Source organism: Trematomus bernacchii, unplaced genomic scaffold (assembly GCF_902827165.1).
Source record: "Trematomus bernacchii unplaced genomic scaffold, fTreBer1.1, whole genome shotgun sequence".
Classification (NCBI taxonomy): Eukaryota; Metazoa; Chordata; class Actinopteri; order Perciformes; family Nototheniidae; genus Trematomus; species Trematomus bernacchii.
In genome coordinates this window covers 868,708-889,481 of record NW_022987593.1, presented here as the reverse complement: position 1 = coordinate 889,481, position 20,774 = coordinate 868,708, and the positions used below count along the sequence as shown (strand labels likewise).

Below are 20,774 nucleotides of genomic sequence, written 5' to 3'. Positions count from 1 at the left end.
ACCAAACTAAGACATTGTATTTCCTTGGCGCCACTAATGTCTGGCTCCAAGGTTGCTAATAACAGACTAACACGCGTAACAAAATTGCAGCAGACATGTGTCACGTATAATATTTGCAACTGTTTTTATTTTCAAATTGACCAATAGGGTAGAGGGGGGGTTATAATAATAGCAAACATTTTGCTTCAAAATTTAGATTATTATTACATTTGACTTTTAGGTAGATAAAAGGAGCACAGTTCAAGAGCAGAAGAAGGGATATACATACATACAGTACAGGTAAGCATAGCACCGTTTTACACTGAATACTGGTGTTCTTCGCTTTGTGAAGGTGTACAGTTTAATACTAGAACTAGGACTCTTTTGGACTGGATTGTGTAGTGTAAAGGTGATCTGTGTATCTGTGAGGAGCATTTCCAATATCCTACACCTCATCTTCCAAAACCTTTTAAACTCTTTTTCCAAACAGAACATTATTGTTGCAAAAACTGAAAGATTGAAATTGTGAAACATTCATAAGGTTGTTTGAGAATGCAAAACCGGTCAATAAGATTGTTTTTCTTTTTTAAATGTGTAGATCATTGTAGTGAGAAACTTGATTTTCTTTCACAAGTCATTTTCCTTCATCACTCAGCCTGCTAAAGGTTCTCCATTATCAACAGTTACAACATCCATTAGTCTCTTTAAAACACCTTTACATTCTTTGGGCTGGGTATTAGTGACACAAACTATAAATATTTCAGCATTATCCTTTAGAGTGATGCCTTGAACACAAACTACAGAGGATTTATATCTGTTATGTGAAAGGTGGAAGACCTGGTTCAAATAGTAAGACCCTTTCAATCTCTTTCTTCTAGTCATTATTTGTAGACAAAGTAAAGAGAAGCATTTTCCCTGCTTTGTCACACAAATAGTCAATCTACATTAAAAACATAATCTCAGAGTGTTACCGTTTGAAACCTGTCGGATGTGTAGTTGTTGTTATAAGTGTAGGTTTAGCAGTCTCTCTTTGTAAAACAATAACACTGCCCATCTTCTTCACAGCCTGACAGGTGATCTGCATTGCCTAACATCCATTTTTTTCCCAGTCACACATCTGTTTCCATATGAAAATATAACGGGTTACAGTGACAGGTAACATGCATACTAACTTTCTTTCACACAAACATGTATTCAAGTTGAGCTATCCCACACACGGGCTTGCAGAATGCTGGGCCCAACCGGAGAGGAAGTTTCTTGAATATTACAATTATTTCTTTATACTGCAACGCAAGAACTGATTGGCTATCGCAAGGGGAAACCAGTACTGACCCCCGAGTGATACAAGAATTAGGAGACGCTATACTCACACAAGCGCACACACACAGTCTTAACTACAGTCAAAACAACAAATTCTAAATGCTCCACTGTCAACCATTACACTTCCTCCAATCCAAGGCTTTTCTGTTTGATATGGCTTACAACTGTAGTTGAGGGGCTGAGCCCGCCTCCATCCATGTATCGGAAATGGAATGGGGCCCAGCATTGTTTTACCAGAGGAGTGAACTGAACTGCATGAGGGTTTCTGAGGCCTAGGAAGAGATAGCAGGAGAAACATTGATGATACCGAAGACCACGAGACAGTGAGAAGAAATGCAGGTTTGCTGGTACTATGAAGTCAATCTATTCAAATCTGGATGAATAGCTGAAAATCATTTTTCTATAATCCTACCCCATCATATTTTTTCAGCAGAAAAGGAATTCATTTTTCTTACATTTAAAGTGTTAAGTCAGCATTGTAGATACTGAGAAAGCAGGATAGTCTTACTGTCTTTAAGACTTTTCCCTTAAATTGTGTTTGTATAAGGAAATTCGATCTGGGACGAATTTAACTCAGCCACCAGTCGCACTTTTCACACTGACACTTCTTCCTCTGGTCTTTGCAGCATCAACGTCTAGTCCCTCCATGTCTGGTTCCAGACTGAGGCAGAAGCAAAAAACTTTCCACATTCCTGAGAATACAAGTACCATCCAGCAACTTCACCCTTACTAAGTCAAATATTGTAAGACACAAGGGGCAACAAGCGCACAGGACACACACACACACACACACACCCACACACACACACTCAAACACATTCACGACACACACAACACACACACAAACACTCATACACACCCACTGACCACAGACACTCTCATGCCCACTCATGCACACCAAGATTGTATTCCCAAAAGCACACACGAGCTCACAGAATCACACCACAGATAAACAACTAGGTCTGGACAGTGATTTACTGTACACAACCACATCAAGTGCTAAAGTTTCAGGAGGTTGAGGATATACCGTTTGTTACTTATAGGGCTCTCTGACTGTTAAAAAATAATTCCTACTATATACACACGCATTAACTTTAATAGGGGTAATATCTTGTTGGAAAATATATATACGCCTTTGAATAGTCTGCTTTAAAAACAAAAAAAACATTACTGACTATGTTATTGGCACTTGGAATCACTAAACCCGTTATACGTACAGTGATCATTCTGCAAAGAATTCAGTCAAACTGTGATCTTGTTTGTTTTTTGCCAAAGATAATTCGTACTTACAAAGTTAAAAAGAGCTATTTTTGAAAACACAACTTCCACAAGAAAACCCAAGCCCAACCAAACTGCAGAACTGTAAAGCCTTGTTATCCTGAACCGTGGTTTTTTTTCCGAGAAGGGGGTGGGAGAAGATCGACAGAGCATGTCATTGCTCCATCTTTGACCAGAAAACACTTGAACAAAGTAAAAATTCAATTTTCAAAAGCGACTAATAAAAGCTTACACAGTTTTTCTTTCCATGCAATCATATAAAATACTACATTTCTGTTTTTCTGTTAGGCTATATATGATATTTACAAGTTTTTCTTTTTATCATACAGTAAATCTCTACAAGGTCAGTCAGTCCACTTTGACACACCTTCAAAACAGTCTGTTGTTACCGTGGCGATAAGGTGTTCTCTGTATTTTTGTCAGGTTTCCAAGGAGACTGGGTCTTCCTTCACAATTGGTGGATTTTAATCCATCCTGTTGCCATGGTGACAATCTATGGTGAGTTCCTTGAGGACTCACGGGCTCTCCTCTTTCGTATGATTCATTTCTTTCAGATGGAGGAAGATGGGACGACACATTTTTTGGGAGAAAGGGAGTTTGCAACAGCCAGGTGAGCAATAGAAATGTATGCAGCAACTCTCTCATAGTTTTAAATCCCAATGTTTTCTCCTCCAGACCTCACTGCGGCTGGCTGCTGACACTCTCAGTCCTGTGTGACGTCGGGGCTTTCTGTGGTTTCTGGGGCTGGGGCTTCAGCTGCTGCTGGTGCCTCTGGTGGTGGGATTGTTGCTGCTGCTGCTGTTGTTGCTGCCGTTGCTGCTGCTGTTGTTGTTGTTGTTGTTGCTGTTGTTGTTGCTGTGGTTGCTGTGGTTGCTGTGGTTGCTGTTGTTGTTGGTGAGTTGCCTGTGTGAAAGTGCCCTGTTGTTGGAGTGGGAAAGCTGCCTGCAGAATCAGCTGGGTGGACTGGTTACTGTGGAGAAGACGAGTGCCCTGAGAGAAGAACAGAGCAAGGATTAGAAAACATCATACATGTGTCCATGTCATCCTAATTAATTCTGGGCGGCTGTAGCTCAGTGGATAGAGTGCTGGACTTTGAATCAGGGGGTAGCAAGTTCGAGTCCCACTACAGTCAGCATGTCGTTGTGTCCCTGGGCAAGACACTTCACCCCAAATTGCTCCTGTGGGGATTGTCCACAGTACTGCTTTGGATAAAAGCGTCTAACAAGTGACATGTAATGTAATTATACACACTTATACCAATACACACATTCACACACAACTTACTAATTTCCCTGACCCCTATGCCTCCAACCTTTTTATTTATTTATTATTAATGATCCTCTCTTTTTAATTTGTTCCTTCAAAACTCCACTTACAATTTCTACTGAAGTGATTTTGCTGATAAAAACTGAATATATATATACATTGTGAATAATTGTGATTGACAAGGTTGCTCTAATAAAATTACACAATCAAGCAGTTCTTCAAGTCAAATTTAAAGCCTCTTTCTCTTCTCCCAACAAGTTGGGAGACCTCAAATGATAAGCCTCTGCAAAACATTAGTTTCACAATTTGAGTCACTTGCAGTGTAAAGACACTTTTCACCTAAATGAAACATATTGATAACTTGATATTTTGTCAAGATGTACAGTATATTTGAATTGATGGTATTTGCTGCCCTCTTCTGATACCTGTAGGAATTGCTGCTGTTGCTGCTGCCCCTGCTGGCCGCCCTGAGCCACTACAGTGGTCTGGTTCTGGCCGTCGGGCTGACCTTGGGGTGGCTGGGCTGGTTGCAGGGTCAGGGTCTGTGTCGGCCCCCCCTGCTGGGAAGAGACAGGAGTTATCACAGAACAATAAAAGGGATAAAGTTATAAGTGAATCTCTTTAGAATACTGTATAAAATGTACTGCTTCATGACATCCCACATATTTTTGTATAAGCATAATTCCTACAACTCCTTATAATATCTCTCAATGGATTCTCTAAGGATGCTCCTTTTCAGCATACTTTGGAAATGTAGACTCCCTTAAGTCAAAAGGGAGTCTACTATCAATTCTAATGCACTGCACCTGTTTTATTGACAACAAATATAATAATCCATTAGTCCTTAAGTCTTCTTTAGGCTTTAATGACAATACAAAATGCAATTACATGTCTTTGTGTACAGTTTTCAGGCCTAGATTTTACATTTTAAAACATTGCTACTTTCTTCATGTAGTCTTAACTTTCATGATCTTCTTTTCATCACTAAATAAAAGCATCAAATACAAAACATTTTTAATTAATTAATTTATAAAGGGGGGAAATTTGCTAGCCAGTTTTCATGTATAATTGTAGTATCTTATTTAACACTTTCACACTATTACCACTCTGTCAGCACTGAGCAGCTGGGTGGTTATGAGCATCAGACATCATCGATTTGATCATTCTCTATTTAAAGCAGTGTTTCTTCTGGTCTTAGATACAGTTAATGAGTTGCTCTGGGACTCAAAGGGCTTTGTCCATACCTGTTGACCACCAAAGTGGTTGTAGGCAGTGACCACCTGCCCCATGAACATGGAGGTGGGCACCATCACTGCTCCACATGCCATTGGCGCTGTCACCAGCTTGGTCACCAGCTGCTGCCCTGCTGGGAAGCTGGGGAGCGGGAAATGGAGAATCAAAGTTATAACAGTAACCAAGTACAACACTGGATGTCTAGTATTCAAATCTTTAAATAGCTTGGCTTCAGACAGGTTTGGTAAGTAGCAGTACAGACAAGGCTAGAAGATTTGTGTATTTGTCACTTAACAACACAAGGGTGTATAAACCTCCTTTTCATGCTACACACACACAACATACACACAAACAATCCATACGTTTTGAGATACACATTATTGGATTTTTGCCCATATCAGATCTGCACATTTTCCCACTTATTTTGGCTGATGCCATAGAGCAGGGGTGTCCAAACTACGACCCGGGGGCCAAATGCGGCCGGTGGTCAATTTTTTATTGGCCCTCAGCTAATTCTAAAGTATAATGGAATATGGCCCACACATGAAGCTTGTGCTTGTCTTATATTGTATTTCCTAAATATATATGTAAACATATATATGTGTTAATAAGCCCAATGTTTAAATAAATTCAGTCAATTAAAGTTGAAAACATTTTCTAACAAATCTTAGTTGATAACAAAAAGGCCAGCAACTTATTTGCATATTGCAATCTGAGGTTCTGTTCTTAGGAAGGAGCTTCGAACAAAATAAATTAAACCCTATGGAGAGCTGTGATGTAGGCGTTTTTTTTCATAAATTCAATTATCAAGAATAATTTACCTACGTTTGATTGATTTTGCTGACTTATGAGGCAATTGCCTCACATCTTGTGAGCAGCCCAACCCTCAGTGAAAATAGTTTAGACACCCCTGCCATAGAGGAATGACTCTGGCGGGGTTAACATAATATTATGACTACTGTAATCGTGTCGTCCTCCTTACTGGATCTGTCGGTCCTGTGTGAAGGTAGCCACCGTTGTGCCTTGCTGTGTGTTGGTCTGCGGCAGGCTGGTGCTGATCTGCAGCATGTTGGGCTGCCCGGGCTGGGAGATCATCATGGTGTTGTAGAGCGGAGCAGAGACAGAGCTCTGGGTTTGGGGCTGAGCCTGCGGAGGTTGTTGGGGCTGATGCTGGGGCTGGAGGGTGGTAATGTGGGGAAGGAGGGAGGGACATGATATGAATTCCTTTAAAAACAGAGTAAACTGTTAGCGTGCTTTTTAGGTCATTTTGCTTCTTTCTTCCACTAGTTTTTACATTAAATGTCCTTTTTCATGCATGTCTCATTTGAAAATACATTAAATAGACTCAACAGATCATGAAGCCATAAATAAACAGAAAAATAAATTGAAGTGTCTAAATAAAAAAGTGTCAGACTGGGAGGTTGTTTTAAAACTTAAACTCTTGGAGAAAAAACCACACAGCTACTCTTTGGTTATAGTATGCTTTCCTTTGATACATATATATATCAACATGTCCTGAAATGTGTTGCTCTTGTTGCCCTCGCGGAATAAAATGGACTCTAATAATAAACAACAAGATAATTAAGATCAGCATTACTCAATAGCAGAGGATACGAGGATATGTCTAAACAAGGTAGAAATTATGCTTTGTGTGTTTTTCAGTTCAGCGTTGAGTTTTTTAAAGTTTCTCAGGTGATTTAACACTAACAGCGTGCCCTGAGGCTCTTTAATTAGCATTTTGTGTGTGTGTGTGTGTGTGTGTGTGTGTGTGTGTGTGTGTGTGTGTGTGTGTGTGTGTGTGTGTGTGTGTGTGTGTGTGTGTGTGTGTGTGTGTGTGTGTGTGTGTGTGTGTGTGTGTCCCACCTGTGTGAGGGCATTGGTCTGCTGCTGCCGCTGCTGCTGTAGGTTCTGCTGGGGGGGCGGGGCCTGCTGCTGGATGGTGAGCTGCTGAGTTCCTGAATGGACGGGGTTAATTGTTGTTTGCTGGACCTGGTTGGTCAAATTAGCCGTTTGTTGGACCGACCCCGTCTCAGGGAGCTGCACGTTCATCGCTCCCTCCGGCTGCTGCAGCAACATCTGTCAGGATGGAAACACGCAATGCCAGTTTGTCCAGGTTTCACTGCAGGCCCTTATTATTGAACATTTGCTTGGCAATGCTAAACATTTGCCTATTGCTAGAGTAGAATACAATTAGTTAATGAGCGGAAATGATCCTATCAGGGTACAAACGCAGGTAGTGAAACTGCTGAATAAAGAATAAAAGTGATTCATAATGCATGATTCCCCTCCTGATCTAGGTCAGATACAGCAGGAAGAGACAAAGCACCATACACCTACTGATCTTTACAAACAGAAGCACTTTCGTGCTAATCTTTTTCAAACAAGCAGAAAGAAAATATATTTTGAATATAAAACTGCCCTCATATTTAAGATATCTAACTATAGACTACATATAATAAATATAAAATGAGCATAGTTGACCAAAATGTAACAACTTGAGGTACATTCTACATGTGTGTAAATCCTACCTGTATGCCCTGTCCCTGCACCCTCTGCAGCTGGTCCTGGATGTGCCTCAGCTCGTCCTGCTGCCGCTGGATGTTAGCTTGGATTAGTCTTGTCCTCTGTTCCAGCTGATCTTTAAGATGCTGCATGGCATTCACCTGCGCCGAGAACTCCATCACCGGCTGTGGGTGGAGACAAAAGGTCACTTAATTCAGCTGTGCAGCAACTGATGTTTTATTTTCATTACCAAACACTGGCTAATGAACATCACAAAGTCCACAGTGGAGATGCAGCTCATGATTTTTTTATTATTGATTTGTCTGACTCCATTCATTGATTTATTATTTCTAACAATCAGAAATAAGTAGAGAATTTTTAGCCCAAGCAATAATTAACATTGAAGAACCTGTAACCCCCAGATTCTTACTTTATTTTTACTTCAGGAAGTCCCATTGCAATACAAATAAAAAATCTTTAAAAAAGATACCTGGCAGAACAAATACATTAAAATACAACATGTAAAAAACATACACATGCCTTTATCATGTTTTTTGTTGTTGTTGAGATTATTCCATGTCATGGTGCATAGTTCTACATTTCACAGGATACATTAAAAGACAACCACTTGAAGCTGGTAACTAGCAGAGTTGAGAAAGAGAGGTAAGCTGAAAGAAACACAATATGAATACAAAAAGTCTCCCAAAAATAGCACTCTATCTATTAAATATGAATGTATTGTTGATTGTCTGGGCAATTAATCAACAAAACGTTTTAGATTTACTCCACAGCACATAATGATGTCATGAAATGAAGACCCATTCTCACCTGTACGTTTGCCTGTAGCTGCTGGGGTTGTTGTTGCTGTGGTTGTGGTTGTTGTTGTTGTTGCTGCTGTTGCTGTTGTTGCTGTTGTTGCTGTTGCTGCTGCTGAGGGATCATCCCTGGAGTTACACTCTGGCTCGTGGTCTGAGAGCTCATAGACTGCAAATATACATATAATCAAGATAATTATGACAACTGATGTGTGAGATTGTTCAGTCATCAGTTTAGGAAGTCCTAGCTTGGTATTTTTGAGCGTTTCTGTCCAATCAGATCTCACCTGGCTGCTGATGGACGAGCGACGCTGTGACGTCATCACCATGGTGGAGGCCATGGACTGCAGAGGAGGTGTGGCCGTGTCCATGTGTAGCTTAGAGGCTGTTGCCGCAGAGACAGAATCATTGATGAGTAAGAGTCACGATATCGTATCAACTCCCCGCAGGGCTTCTCATCCCATTAAACTCCCAAACTGATGCGTCACTGACTCGTCTTACGTCAGGGCATGACTGATTAATATGATTATACTAAGGCGGGACAACAACATTGCCTCTGACCCCATCCTGCCCTGAACATCAAAGACAGATAATTATCATCAAGTTGCAATTAAATATGGAGCCTTATTCCACAACAAATGTACAATAAGGGTTTGCATGAATTGTCTTAATGATTATAATTGTGTCTTTTCTTGTACACATTTTTTGCCTTTTTATTTGCAAATGGAGCTGCTGTGATGAAACACAAATTCGGACTTGATCTGAAAAGTTAGTATAAACATCATAATATTATTTATGTACACGTGTGTCCTTACAGGTGCAAGTATTGTCAGAGACGTGCGACGAGGACTTCTGAGAACTTTGTGAGGATTCTGAGGGCGTTCGGCTGCGATCAAATCGCTCCAGAGCCTCCTTGAGGCTGGACGTATTCAGCTGTGACTCTGACTCTGAGTCCTGACTCTAAAGCAGAGAAACAAAGAAAAAATACACTTGGCATCCAATCCTTTAAAATTCAGATTGCATAAAGGTGATAATAACAGGGCTGATTTGTAAAAGAGCGAAGCATTATTCATGATAAAATACTCATGTGCTTAAACGTGCTATTCTACCCATACATACTGATTATCAACTTTTAGATGGCAACTTAACTAAACCAGCAAACATAACTGAATTTATGTGGGATTAACATTATCCTGTTTGGAGTTTGATTTAGGATCATCTGTTATTCTCAGCTTGATGTTGTTACTAAACAAAAGGATTGAGATAATATAGATAACAGAAAGTGCATCAGAGTTGTAGACAGTGTGAGATACATCAATGGGCAGCAGTTACTCACTGACAGAAGTTAAAGGATAAAAGTTTGGAAGCTTTTGGCTTATTGTTGTGTGACACTGTTTATATTTGAAGTTTGTTTATTTTTTTAAACGCCTCTTGACATATTAAATCATATGATGGCTCTTTAAAGGCCGTGTATATTATTTCTAATGTATAATGAATACATTGTCAAGAGAATTTCAGTCAAACAATTAATACAAATTAAATTACACTACTGATAGTTTCATTTTGTTACTTAGGCTTAAACAACACATCTAAAAGTTCAAACACAACATGTTTTGTTTTTAGTTTGAATAAATGTTTCCTTCACACGTTATATATTGCAATACCTTTTATAATTCGGCTCGTGTCTAGTAAAACAGATTTCTAGATGTAATTTCTCACCTTATTCACAGTCCCTTCTGGGTTGGACTCTTCAATGCCCAGCTCTCTGCGCTGCTCTGCCCTCACCTCTGCATAGCTGTATTTTAAGCACAAAAGGTTAAGCCAATAAAGAAGCATGAAGGATGTGTGAAAATGAGCAAAATGTAGTGTCACCAGTAAATGGAGTGTATCTGAAATGTCAAAGGATCTTGAAAAAAAATTATCTCTGATAATTGTACCATCAGTAATGAGGCCAAATGGAGCTGCAGTACCTGACTACTGTGTGCGTACAGACGATAAACTCAGGTCGAGAGTTCCACTGGTGATAGGTGATGTAGTAATGCGTCTGGAGCCAGATCCACTGTTGACCTTTAGTCAGGAAACGATAGTAGCAAGACTTCCCTTTACCGTACTGCATCACTGAACAGGAGAGAGACGAGAGCAGAGTTGTTAGAAACAACAAGAAGATAAATGCTTTCTTTTAAAATCGCGACTGAAAGTGTGTAAAATGAGCCCTCACAGTGTTCGTGACACTTGGCTAATGTCTCCAGGTCGTCCACATGGTAATAGTCGTACCCTGATGTTCCCAGAACCTCGAACGGCAGGTAGCCTATGATTGGTGGAGCTCTGAAAAGGAGAAATGGTATCCTTATAATTCGCTTTCACAAAAAAGCTGCATGCAGGCTTTACAAAGTCAAAGTGACCTGGACCAACTGAGTAATAATAATAATAATTCATTTATTTTATATAGGCGCCTTTCAAGGCTCTCAAGGTCGCCGTACAAATACATAAAAAACAAGATACACAATAGATAACACCAGCATAAGAAACATAAACAAGACAATGCAGTATATAAATCAATCAATCAAATAACCAAATAAATAAAAGTGCTTTCACATTTCAGTAAAATGTAACCAAAGAGGAAAAACTTCAGTAAAAAGGGATTTAAAAGATTACTCTTATTGTATTCTCTGAAATGTTTGCACAATATATTGCTTTACATTACATTACATGTTACTTGTTAGACGCTTTTATCCAAAGCGACTTACATACTCAATACTGTGGAGAATCCCTACAGGAGCAATTTGGGGTGAAGTGTCTTGCCCAGGGACACAACGACATGCTGACTGCAGTGGGGTTTGAACCAGGCTCTATCCACTGGGCCACACGCCTCCCATATTAATTAGCATTTTATCACCACACACACTTTAATTATTCCATTTTTATCTTTAAGTTGAAGGCTTGTCAATGTCAAAAGTATATTCAAATCTCTGTTATGTTACAAGATGTTTTCATGCTGGTTTTCTTTTTATATAAAGCCACAGACAGTAGGCCTACAAACAAGATGTAGTGTACTCTATGATACCTGAATATCTGAAAAAAGAGCCACATTTGAGGGCGGGGTGAAAAGCTGGCCGTCATAGTGAGAGGGGAACAGCGCATATTTTTCAGACAGTGTCTCCTGGAAGTTACTTATAATGTTGCACGAGGTTGTTCAAAGTATTGTGAACAATGACAAGAGACTTTTGAGAAGTTTAAACCCTGGCTCATTTCTCTCTTCCACACAGCTAGCTTATCACACAGGGAATGTCAGATTTGAGCTTCTCAATAAGTCAGAAAAAGACTCCCCCTAATTTGACATTGGAAAACTGTGACTACCAGACAATCACTTCTGACGGAGAATAGTGGCGACTTCAATGAAATCTGTATGTGTGTGTTTGTGTGTTTACCTGTGGTCTAAGAAGAGGAACTTCCATTCTAGACTGTGCCTCGAGGTGAATTCTTCATTAGGATCCTCCACTGTACACATTTCCTATGTTTATAAAAATTAAGAAAGATGATGTTAGATTAAATGATTTATTTATGACTCAGTGTGACTTCATTTTTGTTTTGTCAGTGTGCCCTAGGCTACCTTGATGAACTGAGGTTTGGCCAGCCGAACTGTGGCTACGAAGCACACCTTGTCGTCGAACGCAGGCTGCAGAGAGCGCTGTAACACCCCTGCCAGACCATTCCTCGTCACGTTGGGAACTGCACACCACAGAGAAGAGTTTGCCGTTGAAAATGTTGTTTACTCCGTCAGACAAAGAAAAATCCTTGACAATGTTCACTTCTAATTATAACAAGTTTTACAAAGCCTGCTGTGCTGAAAGCTATTTGAGTGACATACCATTGTTGAGTGACTTGAAGTTGCCAATGAACTTGACATACTCGTATACAGGCGGTTCTTTGGGGTCAATGGCCCCTCGCAGCATATGGCAGCAGAACTCCATGTGGTTCTTAGCTGGAGAGAATAAACATAATAAGTCAAAAAGGTGTTGTAAACGTAGTGTTAATGGATTCATAATGTGTGAATGGTGTTGTTAGGGTATCAAGACAAAACAGGGATAACGATAAGCCAGTATATCAGCCTTTATTTACATTAGATTAACTTCTATTTAACGTTTTTATCCAAAGACACTTAGAATAAGTGCTTTTTTGTGTTCCTGCACTAATAACTATCTGTCTCTTACTTTATATCTACCAATGTGGTTCCTTACATACAAGACGGACAGGAAAGGATTTATAATAAACTAAAAATATTAGTTACAGTTATGAAAACAATTTTTTGCCAGAAATACATTCAATAACTTTCATTATAGTCTATATAGGCGCTTTCACACCAAGTACTTTTCCCAGGAATAGTTCCCGGAACTTAGTTCCCCGGACATTTTTAGTTCCGGAACTATCTAGTAGATCGCGTTCACACCGGAATAAGTCCCTGAGGGAGGATTACGCAAATGAAGCCGCTGACGTCACTTCTTCTTCTTCTGCTTTGGGTTTACTGGCAGGCCGCAAACAACTTCACGGCGTATACTGGGTGTTTCTCAATGTCGATGAAGGCTCCTCCAGAGCCACTATTTCAAGGATGCTACGTCATCGAGTCCCGCCGAAAGACTGTTCCAATGTCCAGGATCCTTGGAATTTGGGGAACATTTCGAGGCTGCACATGTGTATCCTCCGCGGTCTTAAAATCCCCACAATGCTTTGCGCACGGACCAATTTCCAAAGTCTTTGGCGGAAATCGCGCTCCATTTAAGGCGGGGCCTCGCATATGACGCACACCTGCACACCTGTTAGCCTGTTCCACCATTCTTCGTTTTCCGAGGCTAGGAAGGATTCTTGCCTCGCTTCTGAAGGACCTGACTCGGAAGACATGTCCTACCAAGGAAGCGTCCTCGACATTGAGAAACACCCACTGTCTGCCACCCCAAATCCCCGGCCGGAAGTCCCCGGACTTGGGGACTGGCTTCAGTAGAAGCTGCTGGGAGTCTTCCCAGCAGCTTCTACTGAAGCCTTCCGAGTAAATTGCCAGAAGCGCGACACAAAAACTTTTCAGAGTTTTACGGGGCGTGGTTTGCAATTCGCCCAGCCAATCAGAAATTGGAACCTTTTCCTCCAGAGGAAAGTACCACCTCTCTAGCAGGGACTGAAAAGGGGTGAAAAGGTTCCCGAAAAAAAGTTCTAGTTCCAGATCTTTTTGGTGTGAACGCAAAATCCCAGGAACTATCGGAACTATTCCTGGGAAAAGTACTCCGGTGTGAAAGCGCCTAATGGGAAGAACATGTGTTACTTGTTTTTCTTATTCCGTTTCTATATAATTTTCTTTGGATGTTAAGGCCTAAACACAGATTTAATTCTTTACAAAATCTTGTAACCACAGCAAGGAAGTATAAATGTAAATATTAAACTGAATTATATTCCCTTTGAACCACCAAACACATTACAGTTGATTTAAATCATTCTAAAACAAGCAGCCAGATGTAGCGTGTCATGGGGAGATACTGACTCTTTTGGTAATCGGAGCTAAGGTTGTCGTGTTCGGTGGGGTGTGTGGACAGCTCCTTGTATACATCAGAGTGTTCCCCGAGTGGCAGGAAGTTTAACAGGTTCTGGTCCACCAAGTCAGTCTGAGGAGCACACACACATACGTGCATGAGAACACACACAAAAACAAGAAGAACGGCCGAACCCTTTTTCCAGTACACACATTGGTCTGCAATAGAAGGGATGACTAATGTGACCAGGCAAAAGAAAGAGCCAGTGTTACTCACCGGTAGATGTTCAAGTAGTGAGGTGACACTCTCAGAGACGTAGAGGATGTTCCCATCAGTCATGATTGCTATAAAAAACCCATCCAGAGCCTGATAATGCAAGATGAGATAAAGAACAACTCTAAGTGTTGGTCTACAGCAGTACAAGTAAAAGGACTTTTCTATCAAGAGTATAATAAACGGGGAGATAAAAACGGACAGGAGAACAGAACAAAATGTTAAATATCTGACCTCCAGCATGAGCTGAGTGAACTCCTCATTGCTAAGAAACGGAGGCTTCCAGTCCTGCCTGATCTCACTGGACTCTGACTGGGCTGCAATCTCTGGTGGAGGAAAAAGAAAACGGAATGTTAAGAAGAAAACAAAGTCTTTCTGGAAAAAGTCTTGTAAGGAAAACATGAAGAGGCGACGTGACCAGAAAGAGACTACACAAAAGGTAAGCACGCACAATGAAAGAACAGGGCCAGTAAAGTGGAAGCTAAATTAATTATCATGAACAACAATGAACAGAGCTAGGAGTAGAAAGTATACACGCGTGAACATATGCAAAGGGAAAAAATCTTTCATCATAATATAATCACAGTATTCAAGTCGTGATCAACTAAGGTATTAAGGTAAAACAGAGAAGTGGTGTGAAGTATCTCAACCTAAGAAAATGAAGTAGTTAAGAGTATGAAATTACTATTGTTCATAATGATTAAGTCAACTTTACACAGTCGCAAGGCAAGTCTTGTAAAAAGTGTAACAAGCTGTAGTAATGAGAGTAAAGCAGCACAGACAACAACAGTGTGTACATAAGAACAACTAAATATAAAACAAGAAGTGTCCACCCTGTGCCGTGCCCTGACCTTTGTGTTTGCACAGGAAGTCGATGCTTTTCTGCAGGATGGTGGACTTGTCCATCTTCCTGGTGTTGCCCGGCAACATCGTGCCGAGTTCCTTGATGAGGACATTAAACTGGTCTCTCCGCTTCTTCTCAGACTTGTTACGGGACACGCTACGATCGAAACTACAGTTATACATTCGATTAAAAATGTCAAGATTCTGACAAACAGAAAAAACAACCTGAAAATAAACTGCTATAAACTTTTTTATATTTGACTCTATAATGTTTAATGAGGTAATGCAGTGTGGCTGCTGTGTATGGCCTACAATAATGTAAGATTAGACATGGTATATTCCCTGTAGCTAAAAATGTACCTGTCTTTAAATAGGTAGGACTTTCAAATAATGATTAATTTAACAGGTGGAGATTTCAGCCTTTAAATACCATGGGATATTTTATAAAAAGGAATGTTTTATTGATATCAATACAAAATACAAGTATCATAACTTCAGTGTGTTGCTTATCTTTGTATCTAGCTTACCGTTTTGCTTTGTCCTTTTCATCTTCTTCCATCAACCCATCAAAGATGCTACAATCATCCCTACAAAAAGAGAGTATAATATTTGAAGTCTCACGTTGTGTTTTCCTGTGTGTGGACATTTGTTGGCAGCTTGAAAGCAGATCTGTATTGTTAATAATAGCGAATGACGGATGTTGGTAATGAGAGGATTCCTACATGCCAGCAGCAGGTTTATTTTTGGGTCACAAAAAAAAGAGTGAGAGACGGAGAGAGGGAAAGAGAGAGTGAGAAGGAATGTGTTGTGCTTGCCAAAAAGATTACGAGTGCATTTGTGAAACAGGGCGTGTTCTTGCGTACATTTCGACTAAAATAGGTCAATAAAAATACTTTCATTTTTAATTTAATACGTGTGACTTTGTTCGGAGGCACATCATGGCATAATAAATAAGGACCATTTTGTCAATCATTAACCCTGTTAAGGGCTTAATTTACTCAAAAAGGTTTAAATCTGAACATATGTTGTACTTAATGTGCTTGAACTCGGTGTATGTATAGTGCGTATGGAATTAATTTATGATAAAAAATGTCTGTGAGTTGCAGCATACCCTATGCTTGATGTCATGGTAGCTGCTGATCAGGCCTGTGGCTGCAGTGATTTGCTCTTTAGGCGTGAGGTAGGCATTTGGAAGACCACCTGGAGTGACAGAAAAACAATTATTTTATTCGCTTAGGTGCCAGTTAGGATTTACATAGCAATTCAGTGGACTAAAACATCAGTGACTAAATGTTCTAGCTCACATGGTGCAGCAATAATGTTAAATCTCATCAATCAATAATCACTTCTCTGAATTGTGTCTTATGAATAAAGATTTAAATCAGACCAAAGTGCAGTTACAAATGTGTTGAAGCGAAAGCAACTTATTGCACACACAGAATAGCACACTGACAAACTTAACTATTCAGGCTAGAAGAGGAGACCATTAGATTTGTGTAAACTTGATCAAAGCAATAGCTGATATGCAATAAAGTATTATCTATGCATGAGTCAAAAATAGACAGGCAAGTTGCATGTTTTTTTTACCCAGAGTGTCATTTTCCAACATTTATTACAATTATCAGCATGGGGTATTAGCATGAACACATGGGGTTCAGATAACTGGCTTACTACGGTGGTTGCTTGTATACTTCAACATATTTTACATTCAATTAAGATTACTCCAGAGTCATGGCATAGATTTATTAAAAAGAGCATATTTTTAGGAAACACAAATCAAATTGATTTATTATAGTGTATTTAAATTAACTGCGATAAAAGATGCATGTGTGTGTGTGTGTGTGTGTGTGTGTGTGTGCGTGCGTGCGTGCGTGCGTGTGTGCGTGCGTGCGTGTGTGGTCACTTCTTACCCCAACACAGCTTATGCACGTGGTCACTTAATGTCTTTTCTCAGGGGTCAGAGAAAGGGTACGGGGTCAAAGCTGACTCTATGGTCAAAGTTGCTGTTGAGGTCATTGGGGTCATGAGAGGACAACAGACCACAGGAAAGACATGGTGGTCAACCAAACCTGCAGGACAAATCACAGCAGTAGGGTTATTGGGGTCATGAGGGTTCATTAGGTCAATTAAAAGGCACCACTTTTTGCACTTGCAGCTAACAAATGTCGATTTGAATAGGCTGTCAGAAAGAGGGGCATTATTCTAATTACTTTATACACTGTTGGGTAGCTCAGCCTAAAATAATATGTCATAATCTATTAGTTGATTTATATATTTGTATTAATAGTTTAATGTGGAAAGTAGCTAGTAACCTAAGCTGTACAATATATATAGTGACCTCAAATGTTTACTTTAGTACAGTACTTGAATAAATGTTACTTTTCAACACTGTAAGCTATAAAGTCCTAAAAAGGAAAAATACTCTGGTACAGTTTATAAAACCTCCGTACAAAGACTACAACAAACAATACAACCCAACATAACCACAGTATACTACTTAAATTCAGCTTTTCAATAACAAAACATCAGAGAAAAATATTCCAGCCTTTAAAGTGCAAATAACGTCAGTGCAGCGAGGAAACCCTGGAATAATCAATTATTACGCTTACATTCAAAGTTCTTCAGAAACTTTCAGCACAGTGACCTAGATATGAAAAAGTGTTAAGAAGGTGTTTTTCAACTTACTTTCTGGAATGTGAAAAGGTAATTAAGATCCTATCCTTCCAGGCACAGACAACACTTCATGGGTGAGCCACACCTCACCTGCAACACAGAAACCATACTCATTCACAAACATACCAGGGGGCCAGCCTGTGTTCACTGTTTACCATGCATGCAAATTCTAAAGGCCAACCACCAAAGTAAATATGTTAGTTGTTGCAAGATAAAAACAGGAAACCCGGGCTGCAACTAGGGATTGGCCTAAAGGATATATATTGTGAGCAAAATAAAAAAATAGAAGATTATATGTATTTATTAAATATTGTTTCTCTACATAGAGTTAGGCCCATATCTATTTATTATTCTTTATACTTTTTTTCATTACAAAAAGTAATTTTGCATTGAAGTACTTTAAATGACATGACCATGAGAGAATATGTTTGCCATATTGCCCAGACCTAGCTACTGTATAACCATCCAAGCCAACCAACAGTCCAAAACAAACTATACTCATACTACTAAAAGATTAGGGCAGCACCTGGTAGTTAACCGTTTATCAATGTATCTGCCAATTATTATTGTAAGTAACCGTTTTTGTCTATAAAACTGTCGATTCATTTTAATAATAAAATAATGTCAAGATGGGGTCTGTCCCACAGTCCAATATACAAGATATTCAGTTAACTTTGATATATATCCTCTATGTATAAAACCATAAAACAGAAAACCAATATATCTTCACAATTGATGGAAGCTTGATAACTGAATAATTGAAAAACATTTTTTAGCATTTATCAATCAAAAACGGATTACTTTCTCAGTAATTTGGTCTTCAAATTGTGAAAATGTGAAACTAGAAATTCCGACAACCACAGCCTAAAGAGGCATCTAAAAAGAGTTTGATGTCTTGCTAAGTAGAAGTCACCTCATGAATATCATATTACTATCACATAAGATGAAGAAAAAGTACAGAATCTGCAAATCTAGTAATGCTGTAATTGTTGCTTCACATTGATTACTTTTGTGATGTCTGGGTGAAAAAGCTAACAATTAAGTTCCCGCACTTGTCAAGCATATCTGGCACCAGATCAGTCAACATACCACATTGTGTAACAATGAGCTAAGAAGATTTAGCTGCAAGATATGACAGTCAAACCCAATGACCTACATTATCACCCTGCTAAATTATTTATTGCACTCATTTGTGTGGAAGATTTTAGGCATATTGTTAAACTATCTGAGGGATGTTGTACTTAAGTAAAAGTAGAAGTGCCAGAGTGTATGAATACTCAGTAACAAGTACAAGTCCTGCATTGAAAATGTTACTGAAGTAGAAGTAGAAAAGTATTGGTATCAAAATATACTTAAAGTCCAAAAAGTAAAAGCACTCATTATGCAGACCGGCCCATTTCAGAGTTATATATATTAGATGTTTTGATTATAATTATTTATGCATTACAGTGTTTATCAAAGCTGGTAAAGGTGGAGCATGATTTCATTTGTTTTGTATGCTGCAGGCTAGCTTGTGAATTTACTCCAGGTGTGACTGAAGTCATATTTAAGTGTTGTATATATTTCCCATCATTAATCACAATCTGCAAAGTAAATAAAGGTATTGAATAAATCGAGTGGAGTAAAAGTACATGATTTACCTCTTTTGAATTGTGTGGGGTATAAGAAGAAAGTAGCAAAACATTGAAATACTTAAGTAAAGTACAAGTACCTCAAAAGTGTACAGTACTTGAGTAAATGCACTTAGTTACTTTACACCACTGGTCTCTACTTGGGGGAGCACTGGTCTGACCTACAGTCACTGTTCCTAATGGCCAATAAGTGAAACCTCATTACACTGAGCTCCTTCATTGGACCAGTCTGCCCACTGTACACCTTTGTCAATGAATAAACACGCTTAATGACAATGTAGTACATGCAAGGCAGTCCAACTAAAGCACAATTAGCTATCAGATATGCACGGTAACGATTTTAATACACCTTTAAGTCCACAGGTGTTCGTTATACAACCTAAAGAGAGCAATCCATAAAGCTAGCTAGCAGGCTAACTAAGCTTGCTCCGAAAACTGACCATTTAACCCAGAGATGTAATGCTCTTACTGGCCCGTATCTCACGTCAGGCTCACACGCACTCAATGACACAGTTATGACAGGTAAATCAGGTTGTGAAATAAACAGCAGGAATGATCACCCTGTGCCATGGCAAAGCTGCCGCCGAGCCTCAAGCTGTCAAGCAACAACTGACATTGAAGACAAAATAATCTCTAAAAATGTTACCGTGTGTCCTCACACACCGTGCGGGGAAAGGTCCTCACCAAAACGGACAAAAACATAACAGTCGGCCGCGGACAAATGTCTAAAATCAGCGATGGTGAAAACATTTTCGCGGCAGATGTAATGTACACAGATACACGGTCCCCGGGCACACACACACACATACACACACACACACACACGGAGACGCGCACGCTCAGCCACTCGTGCACATAGACACTGCTGGCTGCTCTGAATGTGGGTCACTGGGCCTTGCTCTCCCTCGAGCGTGCGGAAACAGTCCCTAACCCTCCTCTGCAGTCCCACCGCTAAAACACACACCGTTTAACGACCACCGCGGCTGTGCTATTCCATAACAACCGCTGGCTTTGTATATGCATTTAAAATGAAGCTTACCTTCCTGAGTAATCGACAGCAGCCTCCGTGTTTTGCTTACTTGAACGTTGCATCGAGTCGGTGGGGGCTCGGAGGACTCCGGGTTGGGGAGAAAAACAGGAGGCCTACTTCATATTACGCCGTACAGTCATGCGCAATGGAGACAGTAGGGCGCACTATTTAGCACAGTACAGTAGCAGCAGAACTTAAGGGATCGCTGAGTGATCTTCACCGGGGAAATGACTCCGCTTGTTTTTCTCGCTTTCCCAGTCAGACCAGTCGACTGTCAGTGCCATATAGTTTTTTTTATGATAGAAAATAAAAGGAAGATTGAGATCGTGCGTCCTGGCTTGCAAATGAATGCACCTAAAGCGAGAATGGCGGATACTATGCCGAATAGGATATATATCCCTTTAAATAGATAGGC

General features: G+C 39.8%; 1 protein-coding gene across 8 annotated transcripts; it reads right to left on the bottom strand.

Annotated features, from left to right (window-relative positions):
• Positions 1–100: 100 nt before the first annotated feature.
• On the bottom strand, positions 101–20,490 carry LOC117481678 (circadian locomoter output cycles protein kaput-like). Of its 8 annotated transcripts, none has more exons than XM_034129473.1 (24): positions 20,369–20,489; positions 17,711–17,788; positions 16,936–17,094; positions 16,137–16,225; positions 15,553–15,612; positions 15,034–15,194; positions 14,417–14,508; positions 14,186–14,275; positions 13,921–14,041; positions 12,262–12,375; positions 12,004–12,122; positions 11,822–11,904; positions 10,612–10,718; positions 10,364–10,511; positions 10,113–10,188; positions 9,209–9,353; positions 8,681–8,778; positions 8,407–8,562; positions 7,605–7,763; positions 6,940–7,152; positions 6,059–6,300; positions 5,088–5,217; positions 4,269–4,403; positions 101–3,567 (listed from the first exon to the last, which is right to left on the bottom strand). In XM_034129473.1, the coding sequence occupies exons 4-24, from the start codon at positions 16,151–16,153 to the stop codon at positions 3,256–3,258; spliced, it is 2,778 nt and encodes a 925-aa protein (XP_033985364.1). In that variant the 5' UTR covers positions 16,154–16,225; positions 16,936–17,094; positions 17,711–17,788; positions 20,369–20,489; the 3' UTR covers positions 101–3,255. The 8 variants fall into 8 exon arrangements, with proteins under 8 accessions (XP_033985364.1, XP_033985367.1, XP_033985368.1 ...); XM_034129476.1 differs by having other exon boundaries at positions 15,034–15,182; XM_034129477.1 differs by having other exon boundaries at positions 6,059–6,252; positions 20,369–20,488.
• Positions 20,491–20,774: the final 284 nt, after the last annotated feature.